General features: G+C 41.7%; 1 protein-coding gene across 4 annotated transcripts in view; it reads left to right on the plus strand.

Moving 5' to 3' along the window:
* UCHL3 (ubiquitin C-terminal hydrolase L3) overlaps positions 1 to 12,054 on the plus strand; it is a 31,705-nt gene that overhangs the window by 9,437 nt on the left and 10,214 nt on the right. For all 4 annotated transcript variants that reach the window (XM_083610938.1, XM_083610935.1, XM_083610936.1 and 1 more), the window contains 3 exons: positions 3,067 to 3,223; positions 3,588 to 3,673; positions 5,501 to 5,548. In XM_083610938.1, coding sequence (XP_083467064.1) covers positions 3,067 to 3,223; positions 3,588 to 3,673; positions 5,501 to 5,548 — 291 coding nt within the window. The remainder of the gene's footprint in view (positions 1 to 3,066; positions 3,224 to 3,587; positions 3,674 to 5,500; positions 5,549 to 12,054) is intronic.

Below are 12,054 nucleotides of genomic sequence, written 5' to 3' on the forward strand. Positions count from 1 at the left end.
TAATTCCATGGCAAATTGTCTTATTATTTAATTCAGTAAAGTGCTGGAGTTTGAATCAACAGGTCCTTCTTGTCAGGCTCTTTCAGTCACTTGGGGTGTAGAAATTAGTTCGGAAGCTGTTCCAGGCTCTTTCCCACTTTCGGGGGTATCCCCAGATGTGCTAAGACTTCCCTTCTGGCTTCCTTTATTTCCTTTCTTTCCCCCTTCTGCTCCAATTCCTCCAGCTGTCAGTAGATTTTTTACTTTGTAATCCAACAGATAACTTGATGCAGTTACTGTATATATCCTTTGAATGTAACTATTCAGCTAGTCAGAGTAAAATGTATCCATTCTCCATTGCTGTACAGTGGTACCTCGGGTTAAGTAGTTAATTCGTTCCGGAGGTCCATTCTTAACCTGAAACTGTTCTTAACCTGAAGCACCACTTTAGCTAATGGGGCCTCCTGCTGCTGCCGTGCCACTGGAGCATGATTTATGTTCTCATCCTGAAGAAAAGTTCTTAACCTGAAGCACTATTTCTGGGTTAGCGGAGTCTGCAACCTGAACCATATGTAACCTGAAGCATCTGTAACCCGAGGTACCACTGTAGTCAGTCTCTATATCCCATTCACAAAAACGTTCCTTTGCAGAGTTCACCCACAAATCGGAAGCTGACTTCCTGTTTTGCTTCCGTTTCGCCAAATCAGTTTTTTAAACCCTAATTTCAATTTTAAATGTTTTATTTGGCCTTTACCTCTAATCGGAAAATCCACTGCTTCTGGTGACGGATTGTAGCTTCGGCAGCAGGCTGCGTTGGTGCCGAAAGCAAACTTGAGCCTCTTCCCTTTCTCTCCTGTGCGCACAGCCGTGGCTGGGAGACATTCGGGGGGGGCGGCAAGATTTTTCGCTCAGCTGGAGCCCTCAAGTCCTCACTCTCCTGTGGGGGTTTTTTGGGGGGTGCGCTGAGCTCTAGCGCTGCCCTCAAAGCCTTTCTGCCAGCTCTGGGTCACAGACGACACTTAGCACACCGCCATTCTCCTCTGCAGTGGACCAGAAGTGAGACTCTAGCTTCTTAAGCCACAGTTTCTGATGACACTTGAACTTGTTTAAGGCTTTCTCCCAAGTCAGGATTTGATCCTGTACCCTAAATCTCAGTAGACCAAAGTACTCCTAAAGCAGGGACCTACAGCCTGCATGCCCAGTTTGTCTCACCAGGTCATTGTGCCAAAATTGCTTACCTGCCATCATATATCAGCCCCTTTCAGAGTGACTTGTTGGGGAATGAGGGACCTGGAATATGCCCCGTCAGGTGGGAATGATTCCCTACCTCTGTCTTAAAGCTTATGGCAGGTCTGCAAACTGTGATAATGTGGAGCAGGAGGAAATAGTTAACACCTGCAGTCCTTTACTTTTCCCCATAAACCCTTCCTGGGTATGCAGAATATATTTAGCCACACATTTGCAAATGAATCCAAAAAATTAGTAGTAACTGGCCATGTAATCTAAGGGAACCATTTTTTATTTGATTGCCTGAACAATAGAGGGTTTTTCATATAGTTGACTTGGTCACCTGGAAGCCATGGATGTTTACAAGCCTGCATTGATCAAGTTCTCACAGTACAGTCAAACCTCGGTTTTCGAACGTCTTGGCTGCCGAATGTTTTGAAAGCTGAACGCCGAAAACCCAGAAGTGAATACTTGAGTTTTCAAATGTGCCTCAGAAGTTGAACGACTTTCTCAATTTCCCCCATTCAACTTGCTGACAGCCCTTTGATCCTCGGTTTTCGAATGTTTCAGAAGTCAAACGGACTTCCGGAACCGATTAAGTTCGAAAACCGAGGTTCCACTGTACTTTAAACTTCGTTTTTCTCAACCACAGCCTCTTTGGAAAACATAATTCTTCAGGGGAGAAAAACCTGGATATTTAATTTTGTTGGCCACCAGTGTATACACTGTTCATATAGCAAGCAGTTCAGGCCAAAACCTGTACTAACCTGTTGGGCCTCCTATTAGCAGCTGCAGTGTTGAGTTGCTTAATTGTTTAAATTTAAAAATGTTCTGATCTTCTAAAATGAAGTTCCCTAGTAATTGAGAACAGGATATTTACTTTTTAAAGTGGCAGGAAGCAGGTATTCTTAGAAGAAAAATAGGCAAATATCTCTTCTAAGGTCATGTTTGTTGCTCAGTGTGTATATTTATTTAACAACAAACTATGTGGTTTTCCGCAAAACAACTGTGTTTGTTGCTATGAAAACCTAAGCTGCTTTAATTTACTAACATTACAGTTCTAACCTTGGACCAAGCCACATTTAATTCAGCAGGGCTTTCCTCTGAGGAGACGTGGCTAGGATCACACTTGAAATACTACTTTTTCCTGGTTTTTGTGACCAGGTTAGCCAAAGGTTTGTTTCAGCATGAGCCAGGCCTTTGCCACAGTCCAAGTTGTAGTGTATCTCAGTTGCTGAAATCCGGGAAAGGTTTAAATATGTTTGGAAATGTTAAACACCTGTACAATAGGCTTGTTTGTTTGTTTTAGGATATTCTAATGATTTATATTTCTTGAGTTAGCTTGGTTGGGAGCAAAGGTTAAAACATTTGTCAACTGAAGAGATTGCAGGTAGATTTATAACAGAATGTGCTATATAATAGACACAACTAGCTGTCATGTGCTTTGAAGATTATTCAACCAATGAAAGAACTCGGTATAATAGTGTATAGACTTTAAGCATAAGCTAGCAGATGTGAAAACTGGCAAGGTTTAGTTTGCTTCAGTTGACAGTAGTTAGCTTTAGCGTGTGATGTGCTCTTTGTAAAAGATGGTGAATTTGCCATGGTGAAGATGGTGAACTAGCCATGCTAAGAGCATAAATTGATGCATGAGAGTAAAACAGTCAGTTGGACAATCTGTAATGTTTAGAAAGCTTACTCCAGCTTACTAGTGGCAGTATCTCAAAGCAAGAGCAAACTTTATTTTTAGGTTGTATTGCTTCTTTTTGGCCAGGACTGCTTATGTTATAGAATTATTCTTTTAAAAAACAGAATTGGGGAAAAGCAAATTACGACGTGTTTTTTATTCTTGCCTTCTAGTATGAAACATTCCGAACGGAAGAGGAAGCAAAAATAAAAGCTCAGGGACAAGAAGTAAAACCATCAGTGTATTTCATGAAGCAAACAATCAGCAACGCCTGTGGAACTATTGGGCTTATTCACGCTATTGCAAACAACAGGGATAAAATTAACTTTGGTAAATACTTCATTTCTACTGTGGTGCCTCTTAATGGTTTGACGGGTAGGGGGCGCTCTTGAACTGCTTATTGCTTATACTCAACTGCAGAAAACTTAGAAATAAGCAAAAGTTGGCTGAAATGCTCTTGGAAAACAATTGCCATGATATGAATAGCTGCAGCAGAATAAAATACATAGCAAATTCAGAATGGATTTTTAAGATTAATGTTGTCCTCAGTTCTTAACAGGTACTGTAATTATTTATGTTGTCACTTCACGTGAAATAAATAAGATGTGATAAGTTCAGTAATGCTTTTTGTCATAGAGTTCAAAGTAACATATTTTAACACATTTTTAAATTCATGTTCTTTTATTTGTTCTAGAAACTGACTCCTCACTAAAGAAGTTCCTAGATGACTCTATGCCAATGAGTCCTGAAGAGAGGGCCAAATATCTAGAAACTTACGAAGTCAGTATCATTCCTTAATATAAATTTGGGAAACGGGAGTATTTTGCTTTTAGGCCCATGTATGTCAAGCCAGATTGCACAGGCTTTGGGTGGGGCAGTCAATGTAGGGTTTTGGGTTCATTTTTACTAAGGAAGTCTAAGAACTACATGGGACGTGGTTGCCGCTGTGGGTTAAACCACAGAGCCTAGGGCTTTCTGATCAGAAGGTCAGCGGTTTGAATCCCCACGACGGGGTGAGCTCCCGTTGCTTGGTCCCTGCTCCTGCCAACCTAGCAGTTCGAAAGCACGTCAAAGTGCAAGTAGATAAATAGGTACACTGACTCCCTTGGCCAATAAAGCGAGATGAGCGCCACAACCCCAGAATTGTCCACGTCTGGACCTAATGGTCAGGGGTCCCTTTACCTTTACCTAAGAACTACATACATTTGGCTGAATTTTATTATCTCTCTCTCTCTCTCTCTCTCTCTCTGTGTGTGTGTGTGTGTGTTTAAGTGTGTGTAAGTGTGTGTGTGTGTGTGTGTGTGTGTGTACACACACACACACAGCGCCCTTTGTTGCTTGAAAGACAGTATCAGTGGAATAAAATGAAAGGCAGCATCATAGAAGCATTCAAATATTTGCACTTGGACTGCTCACCCATATGCCTGAGTTCAGAGAGACAACTTCATTTGCCAAAAGCCTCTCAAGGTGTGCCCCATTCCCACCCAACCTGGCTGACCACAAGGCCCAGGCTGGAAGATGTGGGAAGAGATGCTCCTTCAAATGGTTTGGCTTGATGCTGTTAAGGGCTTTATATATTAATGCATGCCAGCAGCTCGATTTTGGTCCAGTAACAGATAAGGTGCCTGTGCAGCATCAGTGTGATAATAAGATATCCCTGATCCAGTCCCTTGCTGCATGCAAACAAAGTTTCCAGCACCTGTACAACCTTGTTTGATGAAGATGGTTTGGATAGATGTTGGCGTACTAGTGGCATCACAGCCAGTAGGCTCTTAATCTGTGTTTTGTTGGTTTTGCTAGGAAACCAACACTTGTACTCTAGCTGCTGTCTTGCCTGGAGCTCCTCCGTCTCACTATTCTGCAGTAAAGTGAGGGCCACACCAGCCATGCCAACTGGAAAATTCCCCATAGCATTCAAGTATCCCATCAGTTTCATAAGTCTCTCGTGGGCAGACCATCTTAATTTCCCCCCCAACCCTGGGATGGAGAGGGGGCAATGAGGAGCTCCCACCATCAGACCAGACCTCATCACAACCCCAGTATCCACCTAAAAGGTAAAGGGACCCCTGACCGTTAGGTCCAGTCCTGGCCGACTCTGGGGTTGTGGTGCTCATCTCGCTTCATTGGCCGAGGGAGCCGGCATACAGTTTCCAAGTCATGTGGCCAGCATGACTGGCGAACCAGAGCAGCGCACGGAAATGCCGTTTACCTTCCCGCCAGAGCGGTACCTATTTATCTACTTGCACTTTGACGTGCTTTCGAACTGCTAGGTTGGCAGGAGCTGAGACCGAGCAACGGGAGCTCAACCCGTTGCGGGGATTTGAACCACCGACCTTCTGATCAGCAAGTCCTAGGCTCTGTGGTTTAACCCACAGCGTCACCTGCATCCCAGTATCCACCTACACTTCCCCTAAATGCTACTTGGGATGTGAAGGCACATGATTTCATTAAAAAAGCTGCTGGTATTTGGTTAAAGAGTTCAGAATGGTATTTTTATTTAGACAGTGGGAGGGAACTTAAAAATCTGGGTTTGGCACTTGGATTATTATAAATCACTGTATAATGTAAGATTGTGCCTATAAACTAATTGCCTTTTTATTATTTCAGGCTATCCGTGTCACTCATGAGTCCAGTGCCCATGAAGGTCAGACTGAGGTATTGAACTTAATGTGTTTTTTCCCCTGAGTAAAATTTTGAGTAGGGATCTTTCTGTATGCAGTTTATAACAAGTGGGGGGGGGGCGTTTCTCTCTTTTCTGTAAAAAAAAATTCTACTAGGTTGCTAAAAACTGGAAAAAGTGGGAAGTAGCAAGGGTCCATATGGATGTATGAAATACATAAAGTTACAAATATAATATGTTTCACTGGTAGCTGTTATATTATACTGGCTCATAGTTGCAAAGAGGCAGTGCTTAGGTCGATGTCAGTTCAGCCATTAATTGTCTGAGTAAAAAGCCACTTCTGCCACCAGTATGGTAAGGATAATACTAGTCGTGTTTTATTATATGGGATTTTTAAAAAATGAGGCCTTATATCTGAAGAAGCAAATGCTTGGGGAAAGGTGCTATATGAATATTGACAGGAAGCATTTTATTTAATATTGTAAATGCATGGACAATCATTATCTTACCATAGGGACGTTGTTTTCTTCCTACCCTTCCTCCTCAGTTCACACCAGCACATACATGGTGAGCACATTGTGAGCACATTTAACACTAAACAACACTCTAATCTAATCTAATCTAATCCGATCCCATGCGGTGAGACAGCTGTGGTTATAGGCTGGTGGCTGGGTTGGTTTTTTTTTTAAAAAGACCCATCTTGTACAATCAATGATAAAATTGAAATGCTTCTATTTTTTAGTTGATTTCAGCAGGATTTAGCCTTGTCTTTAATTTTGGATCATGTCCATTAGCCATCACAAACGGCAAAGTATCAATAGATGAAGGTTTAGGCAGGATACATACAATAAAACTGGTGTCCCACCTGTGCGTGCCACCTTTTTCTTCCTGGGCTCTTTGGGATAGGGCTGAGGCAAAATAAATCCTGAGAGCATTGGCGTGTTCATGTGTTCTCTAGTTCACGATGCGCTGCCTTGCAATGGTTAAGCTTTCCTCATGAGCGTTTGGCTACTAGATGTTGGTCTCCCCTCAGTAGATCCTTTCCAAAACTTTGTGCACCAAAGGCCCACAGACAGGCAAAAAGGAAACTTTAGTATTTTGTATTTAAAGATAACATGTAACATTTAAGTTACAATAATAAATTATTATTATTATTATTATATGTAGCACATCAGGCCATCCAAAGAATGGCTGCATGCTTTGTCTCCTCGTATCATTCATATAGCGTAGTAACGGAATGAAATAAATTTCAGCGTATGCTGCCAGGTTTACTAAATGCAGCAGAAACCAACAATTTCTCTGTTGATTTTATTTTAGCATTATTTGCCTATGCATTGTGAAAAGATGCAATTAAGCACAAGGCCTGCTTACAGATACGTTTGAGCAATGATGGGGAGGGAAAGGTAAAAATTGTATCTGGCAGGTTGTAGGATGGAGAACAATGTAGTGCTGTTTACTAAACACTGAAATGCTTCAGTTATACGATACAATATACGATACGGTATATTTATTGTCATTGTCCCATGCAGAACAATGAAATTGAAAACCTACATAAAACTACATAAAAACTACATAAAACTACTACAAAACTACATAAAACCTACATAAAACTACTACAAAACTACATAAAACATTCAAAAACCCCTAAAAACTCTGAAACCCCATTTTTAAATACACTATACTATAGAGACCCCTTATGCTGCGTTTAGAACCAGAATTGCATTTGCGTAGAAACTGTTTCTCAGGCGGCTAGTCCTGGCCTTTATAACCCTATACCTTCTTCCAGAAGGCAGAAGCTGAAAGAGATCATTTCCAGGGTGTGTACTATCCTGCGCTATCTCTGCCGCTTTCTTATGGCACCTGGCAGCATAGATTTGATCTAAGGTGGGCAGAGTGCACCCAATTATTCTCTCTGCATTCCCCATTTTGGCTTTGCTTGCAACAGGTTAAATGAATCATCACAGTGAAAACCTTGCCACAGGCGTAGCCATGCTGGTTTTCGTAGCAAAAACAATCAAGGAGCGTTGTGGGCAAAGTAAAGACTAACAAATATTAACTGGGCTGGAGCACCCAAAATCTTACGCTGTAATTATTTGTCAGTCCTTAAAGTGTCACAGGACTTCAGTGTTAGCAGCCTGGCTTGTACATCACATGAAACTAAAACTTGGTTTGGGGTGAATGAACAGGCTCCTGAAGATGAGCTCACATCTGCCTTGTTTCTCCCTGGTCCTTTTGGCTGCCGTGCCAAGCTAAGGTGTGGCTTGACTTAATGTTTCATTTGACCCGGGCCTGTGGTTTAGCGCTCTCCAGACTAACCACAAGCTGTGTGAACCAGCCACTAACTAAAATGGGCTGGGTGCCTGACCTTGTGAGTTTTTAAGTTGGGAAAGCCTCGTTTTATTACTGGCTTACACTGTTTGTATTACAAGGGTGTAGAAAACAAACTTGTGCTGCGTAACCTCTAGGTGGGGATACAATACTCAGTGCTAAAATATGAAATTCTATTTGCCAGATGCCTTTTTCCGTTTGCTAAATGTATATAAGTTGCTTTCTAGAGTGGATGTGCATGACTGTAAAATTCGAAGCATATTTTCATTGGGCTATATATATACAGTGGTACCTTGGGTTACATACGCTTCAGGTTATAGACTCCGCTAATCCAGGAATAGTGCTTCAGGATGAGAACAGAAATCGTGCTCTAGCGGCGCAGCGGCAGCAGGAGGCCCCATTAGCTAAAGTGGTGCTTCAGGTTAAGAACAGTTTCAGGTTAAGAACAGACCTCCGGAACGAATTAAGTACTTAACCTGAGGTACCACTGTATATGTGTGTGTGTGTCCTAAATTTAGTTAGGAATCATTACAAAAAATCTTGACTAGAAATTGTGACAGAGTTTACTTGTTGCATTGTATTTGAAATAGGCCTGAGGGATTGCTGTAATAGCCGTGCTACAATGACTATTTGTATGCTGGTACTGAAAAGATGCTATGCTAGCATTAAACAGTGATATACTGGTATGGATGTTTAGAACACACTTGGTGCTGCTGTTAAAATGGCTTCCTAATTTTCGATAGTAGCAGTGCCAATGTTTTTAACTGTGCTTGTAGTGAGCTGTGTGATCATGTGGTTCCTTCCCCACATCTTCCTGTGCAGCATGGATTCCGCTCAGTTCACATGTAACATTAAGCTGAATCATGAATTTATGTGAATTTTAGGCATGTGGGCGCTCACTGTAATAATCACAGCTGCTTTGCTTCACCGCCAATTGCTGTGTTGACACCCATGGCTGACTTCCAGTTTTCATAGCTATGGTTTTAAGGGACCTTTTGAACCAAGCCAATGTTTTGATGGAAGCAAAGAATCTTTAAGGTGCAAATAAATATTTTGTATATCCCTGCTGTGCTCCGTAGGGCTGGGCAATATTTTGGTTTTTAACATTGTGATATATCACCAGCTAAACTTTGTGATATATTGACATATCATGGTGTCTGAAGTAAACATGGAACTGTGTAGAGGCTCAGTCTTGGAAATCTTGAACTGTTATTTCCAAAACACTTCTTCTAACATGCTCAGATGTATGACTCTTTTCTGTTGCTTTTGCGCACTCATCTTTTGAAGTTGGGATTCTAGGAGTGCATGGATGCAAAGTTAATCTTCATGGTTTCCTCGTAAAACAAAAAACCCACAAAAATAGATTGGCATAAGTTCAAAGAACAGCAGGTCCTTTGTTTGTAAGTGAAATTGCATTCAAAAACTTGTAGTTAGCAGTTTCCTATTTTACAAGGAAAGCTCAGAAAATCCATTTCTGCTCTAAATACAGAATTGCACTCTGCATTGTGTAGAATGTTCACCTGCTTGCCTGCAGATTAGACTGCATTACACATCCAGATGGAATATGTGCTTTCCTCCGAGTATTTGACGTGAGGCAAGAACTTCCTAGGTGACCTTTTCCACAGTTTGCTATATTTTTTGCTCTGGGAATCCCCATAGCTCAGTGGCCTAGCAATTTACTTTGCCTCCAAAAGATGCCAGGTCGAATCTGCAGCATCTGGGAAAGCCTGACAGCTGCTGCCGGTCAGTGTAGACAGTTCTGAGCTTGATGGGCAAAACTGTCTGACTGGTTCCTTAGGATTTCTAGGAATAACAATTAGTTCATTACCAGAAATATTAAGCAATTCATCATTATTACTTCTGGTTGGTGGACCATACAAAAAATGGGTGCTTGCTATGTACAGTGGTACCTCGGGTTACAAACTGTGCCCCAGGATGAGAACGGAAATCATGTGCTGGCGGTGAGGTGGCAGCAGGAGGCTCCATTAGCGAAAGCGCGCCTCGGGTTAAGAACGGACCTCCGGAACGAATTAAGTTTGTAACCCGAGGCACCACTGTACATGGAATATGTCTTAAAGTGAAGAGAACAGATTTCTGTGGCAGCTCCCTATAGATAAATTTAATGAATGTGCATGACTTTGGGATGGAGCTTGCTGCTATGAACTTGCCCCCTGCAGGTTCATTCATATATAAACGAACATCTCAAGAAGCATACCTAGAGTGTGCAATACACTGATCTACTTGGCCCCACTCACATATTCTTCGTGTAATATGCCGTTCACTTCCCCTTTTGCAGGTGGGTCAAAGCTCCCCCCCCAATAAATCCCTCATGCAGTAAGCTGTCTGAGAGACAGAATGTTAACAGGGGGAGCTTTTACTATAATTGTATCCGCATACTAGAAAAGGTTGACCGGTTGAATTTCTGCCTACCACACAGCTGTTAAAGCTACAAGGGCCGCACTGTCCCTCTGTGCCTACCCTAAATGTTGCAAGGGACTCAAGTTTTCATAAGTTGTAAGCTATTTATGCTATGGTAAATGCTTTCATCGATTGATCTGAGACCGGCAATACTGTATTCTGTGCAGCACCAGGCACAGTATCTTACATAGGTGGTGGTGCGAAAGGAGATGAAAAGACAGCCACAATTTATAGCAAGCAAGGTTCAGATGCCCATGCTTGGATCAAATCAAGATTAAACTGTTACAAAGCATATTATAGAAGCATTGTTCTAGTTCTTATTTATACCTCATAACAGCATTGCTGTAATTATCAGCGGAGGCCAGATGAACATTCTCTTCCTTTATTTTAACAGAAAGGAATGGAGTCTTTGATGTGAATGCCCATTTTAGTATTCATACCAGCAGCACAACCCATGTAAAAGGATCCCTCTACTTTTCCCCCAGGGGTGCGGAAGCATTTAAGAGCCCCCTCTGCCCACGTTGCTGCTGTGATCGACAATCCCACACAGCAGCAGTTCCCTAAGAACAAGTTACTGAGTAATGGCCGTGGGCTATACTGCAGGTTTGTTGTAGACAACTTACCTGCCCCAGCAATGTTGTATGGCTGTATTGGGCTTCGTTCTAGAACTGATGTCAGCTGTGCTTTCTTAATCACAATACCCTGCTGCAACATAGATGATGTACTGTAATGCTAGATTTAATTTTTATTTGCTGGGGTTTATTTATGTTTACAAACTGTGGAGGAGGGAGAATAACTTTTTTTTTGCGTGAAATTAAACCTCTGTTAGAAAGAATACAAACTCTGTTGCTATCTTTTGGTTTTCAGTGGACATGTCGCCATCGAGTCAGCTACGCAAAATCATGGATTTTTCTTAGTTATCTTCTTTAGACAGTAGTCACTTCCATAGCAGAGGAGATGAAAAGAAAATGGCTTCAGAATGACCCACAAAGTCCATTCTCCAAATGTCTGGAAAAAGTCATTCCTGGGTCGTTTTGACACCATTTTCTGGTCTTCTGTTAGGTTTGTGTACTTTTTCTCTAGTACTTGTCAGTCACAGCTCTGACAGCACTCATTGGAAGGGCAGGAGCAGGTGCATATGTCTGAAAGCAATTGCTTCAAATGGCGGCTGCTTTCTAACTTTTATGTTCTGCGCAGGCTAGAAACTTCCTTTTAAAAAGAAAAAGAAACATCTTAGAGTGTGGGGCTCCTGGCAGCCATGCATGTGTGTGTAGACCAGCCAGCAACACTTTGTACATATTAACCTTGGATCAGTGGAAATTATATCCAGTGAATTGATGGCTAGGGGTTATCTAATAGTATAATTTTTGCAGTTTAACTGAAATTTAACATTGGGAAATACATTTTTAGACCCTTAGCTTCCTAATCAGTTTCTGCTACCTTACAAGTATAAAAGCATTGTGTTGGATGGATGGCCTTGTCTCCTGTCTTGATGGGACTCTTCATTGCTGATTTCCTGAAACTTGTTATTCAGAGCAAAGTACACATGCTGTAAAGTTATTTCCTGCCAAGTGTTAACCGAGCTAAGTTATTGCCTTGGCAAAGCTTGTTTTTATTGTGTTTCTAGGCAAGCAATTCATCCACCAGGAAAATGAAGCCAAACCTCCCTTCCCAAATAAGGCTGAGGTGTTCTGGAATGCAGAGCTAAATATGTTATCTAGCTTTGGCATTTCAATTATGAGAAAACTTTGGGCAATTCTTGAGTGATAGGTCTGCATTTTGCAACTCGCCCATC

Source organism: Podarcis filfolensis (assembly GCF_964270895.1).
Source record: "Podarcis filfolensis genome assembly, chromosome: 4".
NCBI classification, from domain to species: Eukaryota; Metazoa; Chordata; class Lepidosauria; order Squamata; family Lacertidae; genus Podarcis; species Podarcis filfolensis.